Consider the following 25,988-nt stretch of genomic DNA (forward strand, 5'->3'; position numbering starts at 1 on the left):
TATTTTTTAATAATTAATGCCTTTCAATTTCGTATTCTTTGCTTAGGTATGATGAACATTATTTAAATTCTATTTCTGATCATAAGTGGGGGTTGGTGTGGGTTAATATTTCCTAGGAGCGACTGCCCAACACATACATCTTACATACTACATTTACTCAGAATATCGGAACAGACAAAATGGCTGCCATAGGCAAAATGGTTGACTTGTGATCCTTTCCTTGTGGTTGACACACGCCCTTGGGTGACCTCCCCACCTTCCTCTTTTCCAATCTTCTCAGCCCCCTCTTCCTTTAGAGACAGTCTTTTTAAAGAACAGTTAACCATATCATTGTCCTGCCGGACCAAAAAAATAGTCCCATGGTGCATAACTTGATTCCTTTCTGGCCATTGTATCGGCCCAGTTGATTTCTTTTTTTTCGGTCTCTTCTTCTGGGGGACTGCTGACATCTTCATCACCAAAAAGAGACATAGCATCGGTGGGGGGGTTGCAATGCACTTCAGGACCAAAGTTTTGCTGTTCATAACACAGAGAGTAATGAGTAGGACAGACACACATACAAAAACATCCACTAGCTTCGCTCCCAGCGAAATAATCTAACCACCAAGTCCCAACAAATCCCAACCCTCATCTCTATCTTCAAACACTGGAACCACTTTCCCAAATAACATAACCTGGTCTAGTTGCAGGATAATAATTTATCTATCCTTCTATCACAGAGTCAATAATTTCCCTAGGGTAAACTTGTATTTCTACTCCCTTCATAACCAATTTCTTATATATATAGTTCTACAAATATCTTATAGCATCTTGTCTTTTTCCAAGGGGTTAAATATAACTCTCGTGTTCCTGGGGTGCAATTTATTCGGTATGTATAGTACATTGGGATATATTGCACTAAGATGTGGGCTTTGTTTACCAGGATTCCATTATATAACAAAATATTCTTGTTACTACCCTATCGTCTTTATGTGGACACCACTTACAGTATATAAACCTAATAGAATAAACATTGTAATTAAAATAATAAAACCTGTAAAAAGAAAGGTTATTAAAAAGTTCAAAGTTCATATGTTGAGGTCCGAATTTTCTTCCTATGAACTTTTCTCCTTTTTTTTTGGTTAGTGCCGGGTTTTCTTATGAACCAAAACACCAACTGAGAACGGCTGTGTCTTTAGGCCATCCCTCCTTTGTTGAGGTTTAATTTTGAAGCGACTGTGGGTGCCCTTGTGTAACATGGATCCAGGAAAAATTCTCTGACTGGGTAGAATCTGGAATAGACCTCTCCACTTTAGATGAAAAGCGCTTTTGCGTCACCTTTATCTTCATCTAATTGGAAGGACTGCACCTGGACATGAGACACTCAGACAATTGCATTAGTTTCACACAATAGATGCTGATTAAAATCGTCTGTTTAGAGCATAATCATACAACATTAAATCTACAAGGTACCTAGGGTGACCATTGGTCTTCCCATGAGAGAAAATTATATCTGATTGTCACATTAGGCTAGTCCAAATACACCTTTATATTTAAGGGATCAATCACAAGGCAAAACAGGCAGAAAAATAAACGGTGGTTCATTCGGATAAGACCTTGAAAACTTCACAAACACAAGAAACAGAGAATATACTTTGGGGGACCTTATACTTATTAGGAAAATAACTTGGGGAGATTTGGACTCGAAATCCAGGAGTCTGGGGGCACAGGGAGGCCCTGGTGTAATTCACACTGCGTTCCGTCAAATCATGCCTGCTTGCTGGGGAAAATTAAGTGACTACCAGCAGTTTGGCCCCACAACTCCTGTGCAACCAAAATAATTATATTTCCACCCAAATATCCTCCTAAAACTGACACACAAGAAGTTTCACAGTTCCGCTAAGGGAATATGACATAGAAAATAACAGGGTCAGTTCACTTTCAGGCACTCCATATCTAAGCTGGGGCATTGGAATGCTTATTCACATGTTAATTCACATGCCAATTCACCAACCTGGGTTTAAATCACAGGACAAACACAATGCATTGCAGGCTTAGAACACATAAAACCAACATGTAGACACAAGAGCTTGCACTCCACTATTTGCACCTATCATGTTGGGTTCTAAAACCTTCTCTTCTCTAAGACACCAGCTAAGAATACCTTGCTGACAGACAAGACAGGCCAAAATATCACCTCCCTTTCCCCTCATGTGCCAGGAGACTCTGTTCTCATAAGCATATTCTGTGCAGCTATTTCTCATAAGGGGCCACCCATACAAGGCAATCCACTTATAAGCTTGCACAGACAGCTGCAGGCCCATGAGGCAAAGGGAATACACAGAGAATGCATTAACTAGCCCACTGGGCTTACACAGTTAACCCTACATACACAGTTCCTAGTTTATACCCATGTGGGGGTATAAAAAGGAAAAATTACAGGCAACATAGTAAGGTAAAATATTATACCCAAGAGCCAAGAGCTGACACTCTCAGCCCTTGCCATATGGTTTCAGGGGCAGCCAGCAATAATAACAGCAATAACACCCTCCTTTTGTTCACTTGTATTACATGTGAACAATATCACATAAAGGATAACAGCATTTAAAGCATAACCTTAATGGAATTGCTTGATGTATAGCAAAACTAACCTAAAACCTTTGGGTATAACATTTTCATAAAAAAATCTCAAAAGAACCCTACTGAATATAAATATAATCTGCTATAGTCTTCTGACAGAAACTTTTAGAACACAAAATAGCATCTGATTTGCTGAAAGAACAACCTGTAGCATAAAAACTCATAGACACAGATTTAAAGGTGGGACACATTTGAGAGAAAAAGATGGTTAAAAATGATAAAATATTAAATATTTGATCAACTTTGCAGAAAAATAATTCCATAGAGAACCCTCTAGTATATGAGACAGAGCTGCTCAGTGAGTAACGACACCGACTGGTACTGAGAGCTCGAAGCAGGGGAGCCTGGCTCAATTCCCAGTGTCGGCTCCCCGAGACTCCGGGCAAGTCACTCTATCTCCCTGTGCCTCAGGCACCAAAAACGTAGATTGTAAGCTCCACGGGGCAGGGACCTGTGCCTGCAAAAATGTCTCTGCAAAGCGCTGCGTACAACTAGCAGCACTATAGAAGAACATGCTATTATTATTATTATTATTAGTATACTGGCAGACCTGGTCAGGGGCCGTTTTCCTTGTACGTTGCTTTACTGCTATTTCGGGGTCTGCACACTTATACGTACCTCAGCACTAGAGTTTCTGTGCTGATTACATTGGACTAGTGGTTACTTTATCCACCTGTTCCCACTGCAATACACTAGTGATTCTATGCAGTTCATCAGTGATCCAGAACATTACATTGTGTTCATACTATAGGATCTGAGCGTTTAATATTTGTTTTAATCCCCATTATTTTACACGGATATTAAAGATTTAAGTTTTAACCACTTCGTTACCCACCCACCAGGTGTTTAGAGTGCTCATTCTGGGTTACTGTCCTCTGTTTATTGGAACTCTATATTAATCAATTTACACCTGTTTCTATTTCAAGCCATATAACAAGCTCAAATAACTCTCTGGGCTTCCTGCCAAAACCTTGTAACAGAAAAAAATGGTTAATTACTGGTTACTGCAATACAATTTGGGACAGCTTGAAATATGCAGCTCTTCACACAGCCCGACAATGTTTCTGGTATTCAAAAATTAAAACTGGATCTTTGTTAAACAGAAAATTGTAGGCTTTAACATATACTTTTAGATAGTTTAGTTACTGATTATACACAAAAAGAGCACAGAGCGCAGATACAAAACAAACAGAATTTTACGCTTCTTTCACACATTCAACCAGTTTTTACAAAAAAATAACAGACACATATTTTCTCACCTATTTTAATAAATAGGAAAACAAAACAGTTTGATCCTGCAGAATAAATTAATAAAGATATCCTTTTTTTTCTTCATATCATAACTTTTTTTTTTTTTTTTTAAACTAATTTTTTAAAATGCTGAACTTCTAGTTAGCTTTGTGTCTAGAATATATTTTGCCTGTTAAACTATATAACTTATTCACCTGATTTTATCTGTGGAGATTTAGAGGAAAATAATTATAATTCTGGTTAAGGAAATAAATCGCCTGGCCAGTACGATAAACATCCTTATTATTCCAGTGACTGGACTGTTTACAAAAATAATTCATCCTTTCTTTATTCTTTTTCTCCACAGATACCCAAAACTTTCCCCTGCTCAGTGTAAATTAGTTTATATTATAGTGGTGGTGTACACCTTTTAAAAATTAAATTTCAATCATGAGCAATTAATTATATTCTTATTTTAGAATCATTTGCAAGTTCTGAATAGTCATTTTGTATACATACAATACACCGGTATTCTTATTATTCAATGCAAATAACACTTTCACATAGATAGAATTCACCCAGATTCTTACAAGCACACACACAGGGATTACTCAATCAATCAACCTTTTTCTTTTTTACCATATCCATACTTAAAAATAAAACATTCTGAGGGAAAAAGAAACATATACCTGTTATACTCTTGTTTTCCACTTTTCAATTCAGACGGGAAAATATTATTAATTTAAACTTAATATATACTCATACTCAGTTAATGTTGCACAAATAATTTGAGTTTGCATGTTCGTTTTTCCTAAGAGCCATGCTGTCATTCACGATTTTGGTACATTCCTATGCCTGTGTAAAAATAGCTGGAGGAAAAAAAGGTGGGGGCTACTTGCAGCTGCTTATTACAATACATACAGGCGAGAGAGAGACAGCTGATTTTGCCACTGACAGCGAGGGAGAGGGCTGACAGGTTAGGGTAAGTTCATTAGATGACAAAATGTTAGTGCCCATAATGAGTTTATACAGGAAATAAATCTTAACACTTTATGCGCACGTATTAATAAACAATTATTAACTTAACTTTAAACAATTTTAACTTAACTTAACTTATATTGCCATGCTATTTGAAATCATATACCGTCCGTTTTACTTATCAGGGACTTACACTTGATTAAACAATAGGGACTCACCCTTTGTTACATAAATCAGAGACTTACCCTCGATAAAACAATAGGGACTCTCACCCTTTGTTACATAAATCGGGGACTTACCCTTTATTAAAGGGACTTACCCACGATTAAACAATAAGGACTCTCACCTTATGTTCTTTTGCCCTTATAAATTTAGGTTGCTTAGTTTCGCAGAGGAAAAGGTGAGAGACAAATAAAAAGAATCTTTACTCACCCTTTTTCCTGTGCGAAATTCCACTTCTGTCACCAAAACTGTTAGATCTCTACAGATCAGGTTATCTAGGGCAAGCAAAACAAAACTTCTCCCGGGAGCACTAGAACGCAACGGAATATGGGATGCTTTCAAATAGTATAGCATACGAGCTCGGAGCCGTAAGAATTCAGAGAGGCGCCTTGGCTGAGTTCTTACAACTAAATTTTAATGGTTCACAAGCAGGTTTTTATACACAAGGCAGGGACAAAAATACAGTTGTCATCTGTTACAAATATGGGTACACATCTAAATTTACATGTATCCTTCACATAATGCCTTTTCTGTAGAGCTTAAAACATTTAACTGCTGAGCAAGAGACATATACAATGGTGACTTATAAGGCAGTCCTATCCTCTGTAGTCTTGTTTTAACAACATTTTGACAGGCACTGAACAGTTGGTCTAAAGCTATTTACAATAGCCTCCCGTGAAAATAGCAAGGCCAGCGTATTCTGTTTAACCTTATCAATTCCAGAGCTTGGCAGAAGACAGTTTTAACCTTACACATACGTTCTTCTATCTCTGTCACTCTATGGTGAGCCATATGTTCTTCTATCTCTGTGTCACTCTACGGCGAGCCATATGTTCTTCTATCTCTGTGTCACTCTACGGCGAGCCATACGTTCTTCTATCTCTGTGTCACTCTACGGCGAGCCATACGTTCTTCTATTTCTCTGACATTCTACGGCGAGCCATACGTTCTTCTATCTCTGTCTCACTCTACCGCGAGCCATACGGTCTTCTATCTGTGTCATCCTATGGCGAGCCATACGTTCTTCTATCTCTGTGTCATGCTACGGCAAGCCATACGTTCTTCTATCTCTGTCCTATTTAGTCTGTGTCTATCTCAGCAGGGTGAAACACAAAGTGAGAGATTACTCTATACCGGAATTCCAGTTGTCAAAACCCCCAAACTGGTCAGGTTTTCAGGATATCCCTGCTTCAGCACAGGTGGCACATTCGGAGACTGCACCTCCTGTGCTGAAGCAGGGATATCCTGAAAACCTGCCCTGTTAGTGGCCCTTGAGGACGGGAGTTGCCCACCCCTGCCCTATACATGGCTTTGTGACATGTAACGCCTCTCTCAGACATTTTATTCCCTTCCCTCATCCAGGTTTACCAGGACAATGTCTTTGCTCCGGGCTGCACTTTCCACTCGTTTAAGAAGGTTCTGTTTGAGATGGGACCTCAGTTCTCAGAGCGAGTACAACTTGTGTCAGTCTATTCCATCTCCAAGGGAGTCATCGGAGAGTGAGTATAATGTCCCCCTGTCCTGCCAGTGACGCTGTGGTGCATTGCTGGCTTTATGCCGCGGTGTACAAAACAATTGCACAATTTGACAAAACTTACCAGCTTCGGTCCACACTTGCACAATTCTTTCTCAAATAAGACATTTCCGTTTGGCATAACTGGAGCTAAGAGAGAGACCCCATATACAGTAAGTGCCCTGTAACAGGGACTTATCCCTGATAAAGAAACGGGCCTCTAATCCAGCAGTGTGCTGGTTAATTGCACACCTGCAATTAGTCAGACTCCACCTGGCTGATTAAGACTCTGTTAGAAAAAGCCTGTTCCCAGAAACAGGAGGGAGATTTTCCTCAGTACACAAAGGTGCTGACAAGAGGAGAGAGGTCTTGAGCAGAAAGGCTGTGCTGAGATCAAGACACCCAGAGACCTATATTCCTGGACCCAGGAACATACCAGAGACCGACATGAAGGGCCACCTGCTGTAAGGTATCTCTTGAGACTTTGGGGAATAGGGTGGTAATGGGATAATCCCTCCAGCCCTGCAGATAGGTACTGGGGAAGTAAGTTACCCGTACACAGGGATAGGCGTTTGTTGTTTTCGTATATTTCTGTGTGCTGTGCTATTTAAAGGAACAGGACATACGTGAACACGAGAGGTTTACTTCCTGGTAAAATATTTTATAAATAAATAAATAAATAAAGCCTTATTTTAATTTCACCTTAAAAACTGTCTCCATTGCGTACCTCTGCACACGTCTCTTGCATGCACGTTGTAACGCCTTCCCCCTCCCCCCGCCCCAACCTCAGATAGGGTCCTCTAGGGCAGCGTTTCCCAAACTTTTTTTTTCCGTGACCCGGTTATTTTTGAACTTCTCCTTCGTGACCCACTAAAATTTTTATCACCTATACTGGCCTATAGGGCCTGCACAGACACACACACAGCCACTGATACACACACACACACACACACACACACACACACACACACACACACACAGTCACTGATACACACACAGGCACACACACAGCCACTGATACACACACACAGCCACTGATACACACACACAGCCACTGACACACGCAGCCACTGACACACACACTGATACATACACACAGCCTCTGATACACACACACAGCCACACAGAGACTCTGCTACACACACACACACACACACACACACACACACACACACACACACTGATACAGATACACACACACACACACACTGATACAGATACACACACACACACACTCGCTCTCCCCTATATGCACACAGACACAAACAGTGAATTACAGGCAACGACGGATGTGAGTGACTGGAGAGGGGGCCAGGGGCACTTGGGTGGGAGGGAGGGACTGAGGGGGCCTGGGGCACTTGGGTGGGAGGGAGGGACGGAGGGGGCCAGGGGCACTTGGGTGGGAGGGAGGGACGGAGGGGGCCAGGGGCACTTGGGTGGGAGGGAGGAACGGAGGGGGCCAGGGGCACTTGGGTGGGAGGGAGGGACGGAGGGGGCCAGGGGCACTTGGGTGGGAGGGAGGGACAGAGGGGGCCAGGGGCACTTGGGTGGGAGGGAGGGACGGAGGGGGTCAGGGGCACTTGGTGGGTGGGAGGGAGGGACGGAGGGGGCCAGGGGAACTTGGGTGGGTGGGAGGGAGGGACGGATGGGGCCAGGGGCACTTGGGTGGGTGGGAGGGAGGGACGGAGGGGGCCAGGGGCACTTGGGTGGGTGGGAGGGAGGGAGGGACGGAGGGGGCCAGGGGCACTTAGGGACGGAGGGGGCCAGGGGCTCTTGGGTGGGAGGGAGGGAGGGGGCCAGGGCCACTTAGGGACGGAGGGGGCCAGGGCCACTTAGGGACGGAGGGGGCCAGGGGCACTTGGGTGGGTGGGAGGGGGGCCAGGGGCACTTGGGTGGGTGGGAGGGGGGACAGGGGCACTTGGGTGGGAGGCAGTGACTGGGTGGGGTGACTTACCTTGCCGCCGGACGCTTTCCCCTGCTGCACCCGATATCCCCTGCTGCCCAGGATGGGAGGTGGGCTTGGGGGCTCGGGAGGGGGTGCCACGTGAGGTGAGCTCGGGAAGCTGGCTGCAGGGGGAAGCAGGCCGCAGTAGGAGCTTGTACTTCCCCCTCCGTCCCACGTAACGTGCGGGCCGCAGAGGAGCTGGTATTTCCTCCTCCGTCCCACGTTGGGAGTGGGCCCTGTGGGGGGGAATCACCGCCATTTTTTTTTTAATTGAGCAGGGGGGACGGGAGACATCGCGCGGCTCACTGAGACCCGGCAATTTTGGTGCCGTGGCCCGGTGCCGGGTCGCGACCCACCATTTGGGAAACGCTGCTCTAGGGGAACTAACTCTCCCGTTACGTGTGTGGTGCGTACCTGCTGGCAACAGGAGGGCCTGAGTCTCCCGCGGTAACATTGGGGACAACAGGACAGGTTTCTGGGGTTGTGCCTCCGTTCTTCTCAATGGTGCAGCGCCTCCATCTCCTGCAGGCCCCATACTTATGGGGTGGAATCTCTACAGCAGAACTTCCCTCCCAGGGATTAGATTCCAGTCTCCACACTGTCTCTTTAAATCAGGACTCTTTATTCAGCACAGGCGGCTTAATCCGCTGAAGACTGCACCACCTGTGCTGAAGCAGGGATAACCTGAAAATCTGACCTGTTTGGGGTGTTCTTGAGGACTGGAGTTGAGAACCCCTGTGTCTCCCGTGCTTCTATATACAGTGCTACATAGTAACAGTAACAGTACCTATGCTATCTCTCTCCCGTGCATCTATATACAGCGTCAGTGCTACATAGTAACAGTACCTATGCTATCTCTCTCCCATGCTTCTATATACAGTGTCAGTGCTACATAGTAACAGTACCTATGCTATCTCTCTCCCGTGCTTCTATATACAGTGCTACATAGTAACAGTACCTATGCTATCTCTCTCCCGTGCTTCTATAAACAGTGCTACATAGTAACAGTACCTAAGCTATCTCTCTCCCGTGCTTCTATATACAGCGTCAGTGCTACATAGTAACAGTACCTATGCTCTCTTTCTCTCCCGTGCTTCTATATACAGCGTCAGTGCTGCATAGTAACAGTACCTATGTTATCTCTCTCCCGTGCTTCTATATACAGTGTCAGTGCTACATAGTAACAGTACCTATGCTATCTGTCTCCCGTGCTTCTATATACAGTGTCAGTGCTACATAGTAACAGTACCTATGCTATCTCTCTCTCGTGCTTCTATATACAGTGTCAGTGCTACATAGTAACAGTACCTATGCCCTCTCTCTCCCGTGCTTCTATATACAGTGCTACATAGTAACAGTACCTATGCTATCTCTCTCCCGTGCTTCTATATACAGCGTCAGTGCTACATAATAACAGTACCTACGCTCTCTCTCCTGTGCTTCTATATACAGTGTCAGTGCTACATATAGTAGTAACAGTACCTATGCTATCTCTCTCCCGTGCTTCTATATACAGAGTCAGTGCTACATAGTAACAGTACCTATGCTATCTCTCTCCCGTGCTTCTATATACAGTGTCAGTGCTACATAGTAACAGTACCTATGCCATCTCTCTCCCGTGCTTCTATACACGGTGTCAGTGCTACATAGTAACAGTACCTATGCCCTCTCTCTCCCGTGCTTCTATATACAGTACTACATAGTAACAGTACCTATGCCCTCTCTCTCCCGTGCTTCTATATACAGTGCTACATAGCAACAGTACCTATGCTATCTCTCTCCCGTGCTTCTATATACAGCGTCAGTGCTACATAGTAACAGTACCTATGCTATCTCTCTCCTGTGTTTCTATATACAGTGTCAGTGCTACATAATAACAGTACCTATGCTATCTCTCTCCCGTGCTTCTATATACAGTGTCAGTGCTACATAGTAACAGTACCTACGCTATCTCTCTCCCGTCCTTCTATATACAGTGCTACATAGTGACAGTACCTATGCTATCTCTCTCCCGTGCTTCTATATACAGTGTCAGTGCTACATAGTAACAGTACCTATGCTATCTCTCTCCCGTGCTTCTATACACAGCGTCAGTGCTACATAATAACATTACCTATGCTATCTCTCTCCCGTGCTTCTATATACAGTGCTACATAGTAACAGTACCTATGGTATCTCTCTCCCGTGCTTCTATATACAGTGCTACATAGTAACAGTACCTACGCTATCTCTCTCCCGTGCTTCTATACACAGCGTCAGTGCTACATAGTAACAGTACCTATGCTATCTCACTCCCGTGCTTCTATATACAGTGCTACATAGTAACAGTACCTATGGTATCTCTCTCCCGTGCTTCTATATACAGTGTCAGTGCTACATAGTAACAGTACCTATGCTATCTCTCTCCCATGCTTCTATACACAGCGTCAGTGATACATAATAACATTACCTATGCTATCTCTCTCCCGTGCTTCTATATACAGTGCTACATAGTAACAGTACCTATGGTATCTCTCTCCCGTGCTTCTATATACAGTGCTACATAGTAACAGTACCTACGCTATCTCTCTCCCGTGCTTCTATACACAGCGTCAGTGCTACATAGTAACAGTACCTATGCTATCTCACTCCCGTGCTTCTATATACAGTGTCAGTGCTACATAGTAACAGTACCTATGCTATCTCTCTCCCGTGCTTCTATATACAGTGTCAGTGCTACATAGTAACAGTACCTATGCTATCTCTGTCTCCCGTGCTTCTATATACAGTGCTACATAGTAACAGTACATTTCGCTATCTCTCTCCCGTGCTTCTATATACAGCGTCAGTGCTACATAGTAACAGTACCTATGCTATCTCTCTCCCGTGCTTCTATATACAGTGTCAGTGCTACATAGTAACAGTACCTATGCTATCTCTCTCCCGTGCTTCTATATACAGCGTCAGTGCTACATAGTAACAGTACCTATGCTATCTCTCTCCCGTGCTTCTATATACAGTGCTACATAGTAACAGTACCTATGCTCTCTCTCTCCCGTGCTTCTATATACAGCGTCAGTGCTGCATAGTAACAGTACCTATGTTATCTCTCTCCCGTGCTTCTATATTCAGTGTCAGTGCTACATAGTAACAGTACCTATGCTATCTCTCTCCCGTGCTTCTATATACAGTGTCAGTGCTACATAGTAACAGTACCTATGCCCTCTCTCTCCCGTGCTTCTATATACAGTGCTACATAGTAACAGTACCTATGCTATCTCTCTCCCGTGCTTCTATATACAGCGTCAGTGCTACATAATGACAGTACCTATGCTCTCTCTCCCGTGCTTCTATATACAGTGTCAGTGCTACATAGTAACAGTACCTATGCCCTCTCTCTCCCTTGCTTCTATATACAGTGCTACATAGTAACAGTACCTATGCTATCTCTCTCCCGTGCTTCTATATACAGCGTCAGTGCTACATAGTAACAGTACCTATGCTATCTCTCTCCTGTGCTTCTACATACAGTGTCAGTGCTACTTAGTAACAGTACCTATGCTACCTCTCTTCCGTGCTTCTATATACAGCGTCAGTGCTACATAGTAACAGTACCTATGCTATCTCTCTCCCGTGCTTCTATATACAGTGCTACATAGTAACAGTACCTATGCTATCTCTCTCCCGTGCTTCTATATACAGCGTCAGTGCTATATAGTAACAGTACCTATGCTATCTCTCTCCCGTGCTTCTATATACAGTGTCAGTGCTACATAATAACAGTACCTATGCTATCTCTCTCCCGTGCTTCTATATACAGTGTCAGTGCTACATAGTAACAGTACCTACGCAATCTCTCTCCCGTGCTTCTATATACAGTGCTACATGGTAACAGTACCTATGCTATCTCTCTCCCGTGCTTCTATATACAGTGTCAGTGCTACATAGTAACAGTACCTATGCTATCTCTATCCCGTGCTTCTATACACAGCGTCAGTGCTACATAGTAACAGTAAATATGCTATCTCACTCCCGTGCTTCTATATACAGTGTCAGTGCTACATAGTAACAGTACCTATGCTATCTCCCACCCGTGCTTCTATATACAGTGCTACATAGTAACAGTACCTATGCTATCTCTCTCCCGTGCTTCTATATACAGTGCTACATAGTAACAGTACCTACGCTATCTCTCTCCCGTGCTTCGATACACATCGTCAGTGCTACATAGTAACAGTAAATATGCTATCTCACTCCCGTGCTTCTATATACAGTGTCAATGCTACATAGTAACAGTACCTATGCTATCTCTCTCCCGTGCTTCTATATACAGTGCTACATAGTAACAGTACCTATGCTATCTCTCTCCCGTGCTTCTATATACAGTGCTACATAGTAACAGTACCTATGCTATCTCTCTCCCGTGCTTCTATATACAGCGTCAGTGCTACATAGTAACAGTACCTATGCTATCTCTCTCCCGTGCTTCTATATACAGTGTCAGTGCTACACAGTAACAGTACCTATGCTATCTCTCTCCCGTGCTTCTATATACAGCGTCAGTGCTACATATTAACAGTACCTATGCTATCTCTCTCCTGTGCTTCTATATACAGTGCTACATAGTAACAGTACCTATGCTCTCTCTCTCCCGTGCTTCTATATACAGCGTCAGTGCTGCATAGTAACAGTACCTATGCTATCTCTCTCCCGTGCTTCTATATACAGTGCTATATAGTAACAGTACCTATGCTATCTCTCTCCCGTGCTTCTATATTCAGTGTCAGTGCTACATAGTAACAGTACCTATGCTATCTCTCTCCCGTGCTTCTATATACAGAGTCAGTGCTACATAGTAACAGTACCTATGCTATCTCTCTCCCGTGCTTCTATATACAGTGTCAGTGCTACATAATAACAGTACCTATGCTATCTCTCTCCCGTGCTTCTATATACAGTGTCAGTGCTACATAGTAACAGTACCTACGCAATCTCTCTCCCGTGCTTCTATATACAGTACTACATGGTAACAGTACCTATGCTATCTCTCTCCCGTGCTTCTATATACAGTGTCAGTGCTACATAGTAACAGTACCTATGCTATCTCTCTCCCATGCTTCTATACACAGCGTCAGTGCTACATAATAACATTACCTATGCTATCTCTCTCCCGTGCTTCTATATACAGTGCTACATAGTAACAGTACCTATGGTATCTCTCTCCCGTGCTTCTATATACAGTGCTACATAGTAACAGTACCTACGCTATCTCTCTCCCGTGCTTCTATACACAGCGTCAGTGCTACATAGTAACAGTAAATATGCTATCTCACTCCCGTGCTTCTATATACAGTGTCAGTGCTACATAGTAACAGTACCTATGCTATCTCTCTCCCGTGCTTCTATATACAGTGTCAGTGCTACATAGTAACAGTACCTATGCTATCTCTCTCCCGTGCTTCTATATACAGTGCTACATAGTAACAGTACCTACGCTATCTCTCTCCCGTGCTTCTATATACAGCGTCAGTGCTACATAGTAACAGTACCTATGCTATCTCTCTCCCATGCTTCTATATACAGTGTCAGTGCTACATAGTAACAGTACCTATGCTATCTCTCTCCCGTGCTTCTATATACAGCGTCAGTGCTACATATTAACAGTACCTATGCTATCTCTCTCCCGTGCTTCTATATACAGTGCTACATAGTAACAGTACCTATGCTCTCTCTCTCTCCCGTGCTTCTATATACAGCGTCAGTGCTGCATAGTAACAGTACCTATGTTATCTCTCTCCCGTGCTTCTATATTCAGTGTCAGTGCTACATAGTAACAGTACCTATGCTATCTCTCTCCCGTGCTTCTATATACAGTGTCAGTGCTACATAGTAACAGTACCTATGCCCTCTCTCTCCCGTGCTTCTATATACAGTGCTACATAGTAACAGTACCTATGCTATCTCTCTCCCGTGCTTCTATATACAGCGTCAGTGCTACATAATAACAGTACCTACGCTCTCTCTCCCGTGCTTCTATATACAGTGTCAGTGCTACATAGTAACAGTACCTATGCTATCTCTCTCCCGTGCTTCTATATACAGAGTCAGTGCTACATAGTAACAGTACCTATGCTATCTCTCTCCCGTGCTTCTATATACAGTGTCAGTGCTACATAGTAACAGTACCTATGCCATCTCTCTCCCGTGCTTCTATATACACTGTCAGTGCTACATAATAACAGTACCTATGCTTTCTCTCTCCCGTGCTTCTATATACAGTGCTACATAGTAACAGTACCTATGCTATCTCTCTCCCGTGCTTCTATATACAGTGTCAGTGCTACATACAATAGTAACAGTATCTATGCTCTCTCTCTCCCGTGCTTCTATATACAGTGCTACATAGTAACAGTACCTACGCTATCTCTCTCCCGTGCTTCTATATACAGCGTCAGTGCTACATAGTAACAGTACCTATGCTATCTCTCTCCCGTGCTTCTATATACAGTGTCAGTGCTACATAGTAACAGTACCTATACTATCTCTCTCCCGTGCTTCTATATACAGCGTCAGTGCTACATATTAACAGTACCTATGCTATCTCTCTCCCGTGCTTCTATATACAGTGCTACATAGTAACAGTACCTATGCTCTCTCTCTCCCGTGCTTCTATATACAGTGTCAGTGCTACATACAATAGTAACAGTATCTATGCTCTCTCTCTCCCGTGCTTCTATATACAGTGCTACATAGTAACAGTACCTACGCTATCTCTCTCCCGTGCTTCTATATACAGCGTCAGTGCTACATAGTAACAGTACCTATGCTATCTCTCTCCCGTGCTTCTATATACAGTGTCAGTGCTACATAGTAACAGTACCTATACTATCTCTCTCCCGTGCTTCTATATACAGCGTCAGTGCTACATATTAACAGTACCTATGCTATCTCTCTCCCGTGCTTCTATATACAGTGCTACATAGTAACAGTACCTATGCTCTCTCTCTCCCGTGCTTCTATATACAGCGTCAGTGCTACATATTAACAGTACCTATGCTATCTCTCTCCCGTGCTTCTATATACAGTGCTACATAGTAACAGTACCTATGCTCTCTCTCTCTCCCGTGCTTCTATATACAGCGTCAGTGCTGCATAGTAACAGTACCTATGTTATCTCTCTCCCGTGCTTCTATATTCAGTGTCAGTGCTACATAGTAACAGTACCTATGCTATCTCTCTCCCGTGCTTCTATATACAGTGTCAGTGCTACATAGTAACAGTACCTATGCCCTCTCTCTCCCGTGCTTCTATATACAGTGCTACATAGTAACAGTACCTATGCTATCTCTCTCCCGTGCTTCTATATACAGCGTCAGTGCTACATAATAACAGTACCTACGCTCTCTCTCCCGTGCTTCTATATACAGTGTCAGTGCTACATAGTAACAGTACCTATGCTATCTCTCTCCCGTGCTTCTATATACAGAGTCAGTGCTACATAGTAACAGTACCTATGCTATCTCTCTCCCGTGCTTCTATATACAGTGTCAGTGCTACATAGTAACAGTACCTATGCCATCTCTCTCCCGTGCTTCTATATACACTGTCAGTGCTACATAATAACAGTACCTATGCTTTCTCTCTCCCGTGCTTCTATATACAGTGCTACATAGTAACAGTACCTATGCTATCTCTCTCCCGTGCTTCTATATACAGTGTCAGTGCTACATACAATAGTAACAGTATCTATGCTCTCTCTCTCCCGTGCTTCTATATACAGTGCTACATAGTAACAGTACCTACGCTATCTCTCTCCCGTGCTTCTATATACAGCGTCAGTGCTACATAGTAACAGTACCTATGCTATCTCTCTCCCGTGCTTCTATATACAGTGTCAGTGCTACATAGTAACAGTACCTATACTATCTCTCTCCCGTGCTTCTATATACAGCGTCAGTGCTACATATTAACAGTACCTATGCTATCTCTCTCCCGTGCTTCTATATACAGTGCTACATAGTAACAGTACCTATGCTCTCTCTCTCCCGTGCTTCTATATACAGTGTCAGTGCTACATACAATAGTAACAGTATCTATGCTCTCTCTCTCCCGTGCTTCTATATACAGTGCTACATAGTAACAGTACCTACGCTATCTCTCTCCCGTGCTTCTATATACAGCGTCAGTGCTACATAGTAACAGTACCTATGCTATCTCTCTCCCGTGCTTCTATATACAGTGTCAGTGCTACATAGTAACAGTACCTATACTATCTCTCTCCCGTGCTTCTATATACAGCGTCAGTGCTACATATTAACAGTACCTATGCTATCTCTCTCCCGTGCTTCTATATACAGTGCTACATAGTAACAGTACCTATGCTCTCTCTCTCCCGTGCTTCTATATACAGCGTCAGTGCTGCATAGTAACAGTACCTATGCTATCTCTCTCCCGTGCTTCTATATACAGCGTCAGTGCTACATAGTAACAGTACCTATGTTATCTCTCTCCCGTGCTTCTATATTCAGTGTCAGTGCTACATAGTAACAGTACCTATGCTATCTCTCTCCCGTGCTTCTATATACAGTGTCAGTGCTACATAGTAACAGTACCTATGCCCTCTCTCTCCCGTGCTTCTATATACAGTGCTACATAGTAACAGTACCTATGCTATCTCTCTCCCGTGCTTCTATATACAGCGTCAGTGCTACATAATAACAGTACCTACGCTCTCTCTCCCGTGCTTCTATATACAGTGTCAGTGCTACATAGTAACAGTACCTATGCTATCTCTCTCCCGTGCTTCTATATACAGAGTCAGTGCTACATAGTAACAGTACCTATGCTATCTCTCTCCCGTGCTTCTATATACAGTGTCAGTGCTACATAGTAACAGTACCTATGCCATCTCTCTCCTGTGCTTCTATATACAGTGTCAGTGCTACATAGTAACAGTACCTATGCTATCTCTCTCCCGTGCTTCTATACACGGTGTCAGTGCTACATAGTAACAGTACCTATGCTATCTCTCTCCCGTGCTTCTATATACAGTGTCAGTGCTACATACAATAGTAACAGTATCTATGCTCTCTCTCTCCCGTGCTTCTATATACAGTGTCAGTGCTACATAGTAACAGTACCTATGCTATCTCTCTCCCGTGCTTCTATATACAGTGCTACATAGTAACAGTACCTATGCTATCTCTTTCCCGTGCTTCTATATACAGCGTCAGTGCTACATAATAACAATACCTATGCTATCTCTCTCCCGTGCTTCTATATACAGTGCTACATAGTAACAGTACCTATGCTCTCTCTCTCCCGTGCTTCTATATACAGTGCTACATAGTAACAGTACCTATGCTATCTCTAACCTGTGTCTCTATATACAGCGTCAGTGCTACATAGTAACAGTTCCTATGCTCTCTCTCTCCCGTGCTTCTATATACAGTGCTACATAGTAACAGTACCTATGCTATCTCTAACCTGTGTCTCTATATACAGCGTCAGTGCTACATAGTAACAGTACCTTTGCTATCTCACTCCCGTGCTTCTATATACAGTGTCAGTGCTACATAGTAACAGTACCTATGCTATCTCTCTCCCGTGCTTCTATATACAGTGCTACATAATAACAGTACCTATGCTCTCTCTCTCCCGTGCTTCTATATACAGTGTCAGTGCTACATAGTAACAGTACCTACGCTATCTCTCTCCCGTGCTTCTATATACAGTGCTACATAGTAACAGTACCTATGCTATCTCACTCCCGTGCTTCTATATACAGTGTCAGTGCTACATAGTAACAGTACCTATGTTATCTCTCTACCGTGCTTCTATATACAGTGCTACATAATAACAGTACCTATGCTCTCTCTCCCGTGCTTCTATATACAGTGTCAGTGCTACATAGTAACAGTACCTATGCTATCTCTCTCCCGTGCTTCTATATACAGTGCTACATAATAACAGTACCTATGCTCTCTCTCTCTCCCGTGCTTCTATATACAGTGTCAGTGCTACATAGTAACAGTACCTATGCTATCTCTCTCCCGTGCTTCTATATACAGCGTCAGTGCTACATAATAACAGTACCTACGCTCTCTCTCCCGTGCTTCTATATACAGTGTCAGTGCTACATAGTAACAGTACCTATGCTATCTCTCTCCCGTGCTTCTATATACAGAGTCAGTGCTACATAGTAACAGTACCTATGCTATCTCTCTCCCGTGCTTCTATATACAGTGTCAGTGCTACATAGTAACAGTACCTATGCCATCTCTCTCCCGTGCTTCTATACACGGTGTCAGTGCTACATGGTAACAGTACCTATGCTATCTCTCTCCTGTGCTTCTATATACAGTGCTACATAGTAACAGTACCTATGCTATCTCTCTCCCGTGCTTCTATATACAGTGTCAGTGCTACATAGTAACAGTATCTATGCTCTCTCTCCCCCGTGCTTCTATATACAGTGCTACATAGTAACAGTACCTATGCTATCTCTCTCCCGTGCTTCTATATACAGCGTCAGTGTTACATACAGTAGTAATAGTACCTATGCTATCTCTCTCCCGTGCTTCTATATACAGTGCTACATAATAACAGTACCTATGCTATCTCTCTCCCGTGCTTCTATATACAGCGTCAGTGCTACATAATAACAGTACCTATGCTATCTCTCTCCCGTGCTTCTATATACAGTGCTACATAGTAACAGTACCTATGCTCTCTCTCTCCCGTGCTTCTATATACAGTGCTACATAGTAACAGTACCTATGCTATCTCTCCCCTGTGCTTCTATATACAGTGTCAGTGCTACATAGTAACAGTACCTATGCTTTCTCTCTCCCGTGCTTCTATATACAGTGCTACATAATAACAGTACCTATGCTCTCTCTCTCCCGTGCTTCTATATACAGTGTCAGTGCTACATAGTAACAGTACCTATGCTATCTCACTCCCATGCTTCTATATACAGTGTCAGTGCTACATAGTAACAGTACCTATGCTATCTCTCTCCCATGCTTCTATATACAGTGCTACATAATAACAGTACCTATGCTCTCTCTCTCCCGTGCTTCTATATACAGTGTCAGTGCTACATAGTAACAGTACCTATGCTATCTCTCTCCCGTACTTCTATATACAGTGCTACATAATAACAGTACCTACGCTATCTCTCTCCTGTGCTTCTATATACAGTGCTACATAGTAACAGTACCTATGCTATCTCTCTCCCGTGCTTCTATATACAGTGCTACATAATAACAGTACCTACGCTATCTCTCTCCCGTGCTTCTATATACAGCGTTGGTGCAACATAGTAACAGTACCTATGCTATCTCTCTCCCGTGCTTCTATATACAGCGTCAGTGTTACATACAGTAGTAATAGTACCTATGCTATCTCTCTCCCGTGCTTCTATATACAGTGCTACATAATAACAGTACCTATGCTATCTCTCTCCCGTGCTTCTATATACAGCGTCAGTGCTACATAATAACAGTACCTATGCTATCTCTCTCCCGTGCTTCTATATACAGTGCTACATAGTAACAGTACCTATGCTCTCTCTCTCCCGTGCTTCTATATACAGTGCTACATAGTAACAGTACCTATGCTATCTCTCCCCTGTGCTTCTATATACAGTGTCAGTGCTACATAGTAACAGTACCTATGCTTTCTCTCTCCCGTGCTTCTATATACAGTGCTACATAATAACAGTACCTATGCTATCTCACTCCCGTGCTTCTACTGTATATACAGTGTCAGTGCTACATAGTAACAGTACCTATGCTATCTCTCTCCCGTGCTTCTATATACAGTGCTACATAGTAACAGTACCTATGCTATCTCACTCCCGTGCTTCTATATACAGTGTCAGTGCTACATAGTAACAGTACCTATGTTATCTCTCTACCGTGCTTCTATATACAGTGCTACATAATAACAGTACCTATGCTCTCTCTCCCGTGCTTCTATATACAGTGTCAGTGCTACATAGTAACAGTACCTATGCTATCTCTCTCCCGTGCTTCTATATACAGTGCTACATAATAACAGTACCTATGCTCTCTCTCTCTCCCGTGCTTCTATATACAGTGTCAGTGCTACATAGTAACAGTACCTATGCTATCTCTCTCCCGTGCTTCTATATACAGCGTCAGTGCTACATAATAACAGTACCTACGCTCTCTCTCCCGTGCTTCTATATACAGTGTCAGTGCTACATAGTAACAGTACCTATGCTATCTCTCTCCCGTGCTTCTATATACAGAGTCAGTGCTACATAGTAACAGTACCTATGCTATCTCTCTCCCGTGCTTCTATATACAGTGTCAGTGCTACATAGTAACAGTACCTATGCCATCTCTCTCCCGTGCTTCTATACACGGTGTCAGTGCTACATGGTAACAGTACCTATGCTATCTCTCTCCTGTGCTTCTATATACAGTGCTACATAGTAACAGTACCTATGCTATCTCTCTCCCGTGCTTCTATATACAGTGTCAGTGCTACATAGTAACAGTATCTATGCTCTCTCTCTCCCGTGCTTCTATATACAGTGCTACATAGTAACAGTACCTATGCTATCTCTCTCCCGTGCTTCTATATACAGCGTCAGTGTTACATACAGTAGTAATAGTACCTATGCTATCTCTCTCCCGTGCTTCTATATACAGTGCTACATAATAACAGTACCTATGCTATCTCTCTCCCGTGCTTCTATATACAGCGTCAGTGCTACATAATAACAGTACCTATGCTATCTCTCTCCCGTGCTTCTATATACAGTGCTACATAGTAACAGTACCTATGCTCTCTCTCTCCCGTGCTTCTATATACAGTGCTACATAGTAACAGTACCTATGCTATCTCTCCCCTGTGCTTCTATATACAGTGTCAGTGCTACATAGTAACAGTACCTATGCTTTCTCTCTCCCGTGCTTCTATATACAGTGCTACATAATAACAGTACCTATGCTATCTCACTCCCATGCTTCTATATACAGTGTCAGTGCTACATAGTAACAGTACCTATGCTATCTCTCTCCCGTGCTTCTATATACAGTGCTACATAATAACAGTACCTATGCTCTCTCTCTCCCGTGCTTCTATATACAGTGTCAGTGCTACATAGTAACAGTACCTATGCTATCTCTCTCCCGTACTTCTATATACAGTGCTACATAATAACAGTACCTACGCTATCTCTCTCCTGTGCTTCTATATACAGTGCTACATAGTAACAGTACCTATGCTATCTCTCTCCCGTGCTTCTATATACAGTGCTACATAATAACAGTACCTACGCTATCTCTCTCCCGTGCTTCTATATACAGCGTGGGTGCTACATAGTAACAGTACCTATGCTATCTCTCTCCCGTGCTTCTATATACAGCGTCAGTGCTACATAGTAACAGTACCTATGCTATCTCTCTCCCGGGCTTCTATATACAGTGCTACATAGTAACAGTACCTATGCTATCTCTCTCCCGTGCTTCTATATACAGCGTCAGTGCTACATAGTAACAGTACCTATGCTATCTCTCTCCCGGGCTTCTATATACAGTGCTACATAGTAACAGTACCTATGCTATCTCTCTCCCGTGCTTCTATATACAGCGTCAGTGCTACATAGTAACAGTACCTATGCTATCTCTCCCCTGTGCTTCTATATACAGTGTCAGTGCTACATAGTAACAGTACCTATGCTTTCTCTCTCCCGTGCTTCTATATACAGTGCTACATAATAACAGTACCTATGCTATCTCACTCCCATGCTTCTATATACAGTGTCAGTGCTACATAGTAACAGTACCTATGCTATCTCTCTCCCGTGCTTCTATATACAGTGCTACATAATAACAGTACCTATGCTCTCTCTCTCCCGTGCTTCTATATACAGTGTCAGTGCTACATAGTAACAGTACCTATGCTATCTCTCTCCCGTACTTCTATATACAGTGCTACATAATAACAGTACCTACGCTATCTCTCTCCTGTGCTTCTATATACAGTGCTACATAGTAACAGTACCTATGCTATCTCTCTCCCGTGCTTCTATATACAGTGCTACATAATAACAGTACCTACGCTATCTCTCTCCCGTGCTTCTATATACAGCGTGGGTGCTACATAGTAACAGTACCTATGCTATCTCTCTCCCGTGCTTCTATATACAGCGTCAGTGCTACATAGTAACAGTACCTATGCTATCTCTCTCCCGGGCTTCTATATACAGTGCTACATAGTAACAGTACCTATGTTATCTCTCTCCCGGGCTTCTATATACAGTGCTACATAGTAACAGTACCTATGTTATCTCTCTCCCGTGCTTCTATATACAGTGCTACATAATAACAGTACCTATGCTATCTCTCTATCGTACTTCTATATACAGTGCTACATAGTAATAGTACCTATGCTATCTCTCTCCCGTGCTTCTATATACAGCGTCAGTGCTACATAGTAACAGTACCTATGCTATCTCTCTCCCGGGCTTCTATATACAGTGCTACATAGTAACAGTGGCAAGTGGATCATCAGGAAGCGCATACCATGTGGAAACACATAAAAAATGCTTATGGTGCAATATTGTGCAAACAATGTTGAAAGAAATTGTCTAGCCCAAAATGTGTACACAGAATACTCACAAACGTGAGGTAGGATACAGACACATAAAGGTATCTTTACGAACTGGTGTCAGTCTGTCAAGTGTGTTGTTGCCAGAGGAGTGTGGTTCTCAGCTGACCTTAGGGTAGGAAAACACTGGACATAGCGTAGACTGTATGACAATTTAATAAATGAAGTAGTTATATTCCAATCTACTCACATGGTGCAAGATAAAAAACAGCATTTTAGATCTCAATGATCTCTGCAAATTTCGCTCTGTGCTGCCACCGGATGGAATCTCTCTCTCGGATCTTTCTCCTTCTCTGCTGTGCGTGTCACGGGTGCGTGTCAGCGACCGGAAGTGACGTCATCAGCATCCGAGGCTTCCGGTGGGTAGAGACAGCGTCACTCTATGCGTTTCACCTCTCTAGGCGTCCTCAGGAGTGACGTTGTGAGCAGTGTAGCCAGTATATGTAGCCAGTATATATACAACCCATTTTTGGTTAAACACCCCACATACACCATTCACTCTTTATTTTTCCAAGGCTGCACCATTGCATTTGTATATCACTTAGTATTATCTGTATACTATGGCTAGCCCTAATGTTTTCCAAAATAGGACAAATAGAAATTTAAATCTTGACACATATTTTAAAGATGCCAATTTGTCATTTAGAGAGGATCAAGACAAGATCAATACCACATGTATCAAACTAGAACGTACATTGTTACGTGATACAAAAAAGTGGCTTGACCTTCTCTTTTTAAAAAAATATGTTGAATATAAAATAATACCCAGAGGACTAAGGGTTCAAAAAAATCCTTCAATGGATCTCAGTGATGAGGATTTCATTGCAAATTGGAACAGTGCCCAAGATGCATGCTCCTTTGCTTTGATAAAATTAATTACACTGGCGACACACTTTATTTGAGTTCGGCTAGTCCCACGAATTCGGGTATACCCGGGTGTATTGAGGTTTGTGACTGTTTTCTGCCCGAGTGCATTGGGTTATTTTCCAGGCAGGGATTGAAGCATTTTATTCCCGCTGGCTGCAATACTGCACAGTATATATATATATATACTGCATTACAATTCATGAATTTATGCCATCTGGTAGACACGCGAAGCATTGCAGCCTATTAAATCCTAATCATTATCATTTAACAGATCAACCGCCCGTCAGCCAGGCATGAACCCAGGCTGGGAAGGCAAACGCAACGGGGCTTGTCAGAGGTGAGGAGCGGCGCATTCCAGGTATCTGCCAGGTACAAACTGGGTATTTGCTCGAATAAAGTGTGTCGGTGCAGTATGTCTCAACAAGAGAAACATCTATTAACACTGGACAAAGAGATAGAAGATCTAAGGTTGGAACTAGGTTCCCCTGAGAACATTAAAGATTATACTGAACGAGATGCTAAAATTCAGAAAAATGTAGACACATTTAAAAAAGAGGTAATAGAAATCAAACTAAGAAAATTTAGGAGGGATCAGGATGACTATGCACAAGGCATAGAGAGAACCTGGAATAAGGGAAAGAAAGGGCACAAATCATCCCCTAATCCTGACCCCTCCCAAACAAATTCCTCACCCACCTCTAAAATGGATACCTCATATACAGTAGAGGAAGATTTACGGATAATTATCCAAAAAATCATGCTGGATTTCTGCCCCAAGTTCTAACAAAAAAGGCAGAAGTCCCGCAAAAAGGGGGGAAAGCGAAAGAAAAAACAAAACATTTGGAAGTGAATGACATTCTTAAGATCTCAGACAAAGAAAATTTAAAAGCAGGTCACCAAAAGGAACAGCAACCTTTTTTAGCAACCAGGGGGTGTATGAGTTCATGGGAGACCAGGAACCCATTTCACCCCCTGGCGACTCCCAGCACAAGCGTAAAACAAAGAAACAAAAGACGCATGTCAGAGGGAGACGAGGGGGTGGAACACGGAAAAATAAGGAAATTTCAATAAAAAGTAACATTTTTAATATTAGCAGTAAAGTTCTTACAACAAGCCAAAATAAAGTTATTAGCAAGGGACTAACATTTGCTCCCACCATTGGACCAAATAAATTTGGTCTTTACAAGAAAAAACAAAAAAATGCTCCAAATGGGATGTTACTATGAATATGGGCAATGAGCAGGATTAACAATAAAATGTATATATATATAAAAAAAAAATATTATAAAAACAAAAAACTTGTGACATGAACCAGTCCGGTGCGTATAGGGTATTGCTAAAAAGAATATATATATGAGTGAGACAGACACAACCCAATGAATGATGCAGCTTCTTAAAACAGGGAACCCCTAGTCCCTGATAAATGCGTGGCAACAAAGAAAAAGTAAGTTAGAAGCGCAGTCAATACAGGGTTGGTGTCAAACTCTATATCTTTATTATATCTTGTCCCAGGGATAAACCTCTAGGACAACAACAACATGAAAATCAATACATTAATAGTAATGTTAAAAACTGTGCAGATGAAGCTGTTTGTGCAATTGCACTTGGTTGGTCTTCAAGGAGTTAAAAACGGGAGTCGCCCGATAGTTAGTCTAAGTCTTGCAATCTGTGCACTGCCCGGGCAGGTTTTAGGTAGAAAGCCGAGGGTACCCCAGGGTTGAGACAATGCTCAATATGCTCACCCTTGATCCACTTTGGTCCGTTGGGGTCCAGTAGTATTCTTTAGCCCCGAAATCTGCTCCGTAGCAAGCTGCTCAGAAGCGCTAGGGCGCACGATAGCAGACAGCCCTCCGGGTGTCCGGGTCTGATGTCACTTCCGGCTGTGACGCACAGACCCTTCCCGGTAGTCTCTGGGCTTCGTCTGTTAGCTCTCCTCCTCCTGCTGGTTGCCGATGACCAGGCAAACGGGTTTTGATCAGCTGGAGC

General features: G+C 42.9%; 1 protein-coding gene across 1 annotated transcript in view; it reads left to right on the plus strand.

Moving 5' to 3' along the window:
• Positions 1-25,988, plus strand: part of LOC142474485 (alanine aminotransferase 2-like) — an 89,220-nt gene that overhangs the window by 59,344 nt on the left and 3,888 nt on the right. The window contains exon 8 of the mRNA XM_075580870.1: positions 6,412-6,548. Within this exon, the coding sequence (XP_075436985.1) occupies positions 6,412-6,548 (137 nt within the window). The remainder of the gene's footprint in view (positions 1-6,411; positions 6,549-25,988) is intronic.

Source organism: Ascaphus truei, chromosome 2 (assembly GCF_040206685.1).
Source record: "Ascaphus truei isolate aAscTru1 chromosome 2, aAscTru1.hap1, whole genome shotgun sequence".
NCBI lineage: Eukaryota > Metazoa > Chordata > Amphibia > Anura > Ascaphidae > Ascaphus > Ascaphus truei.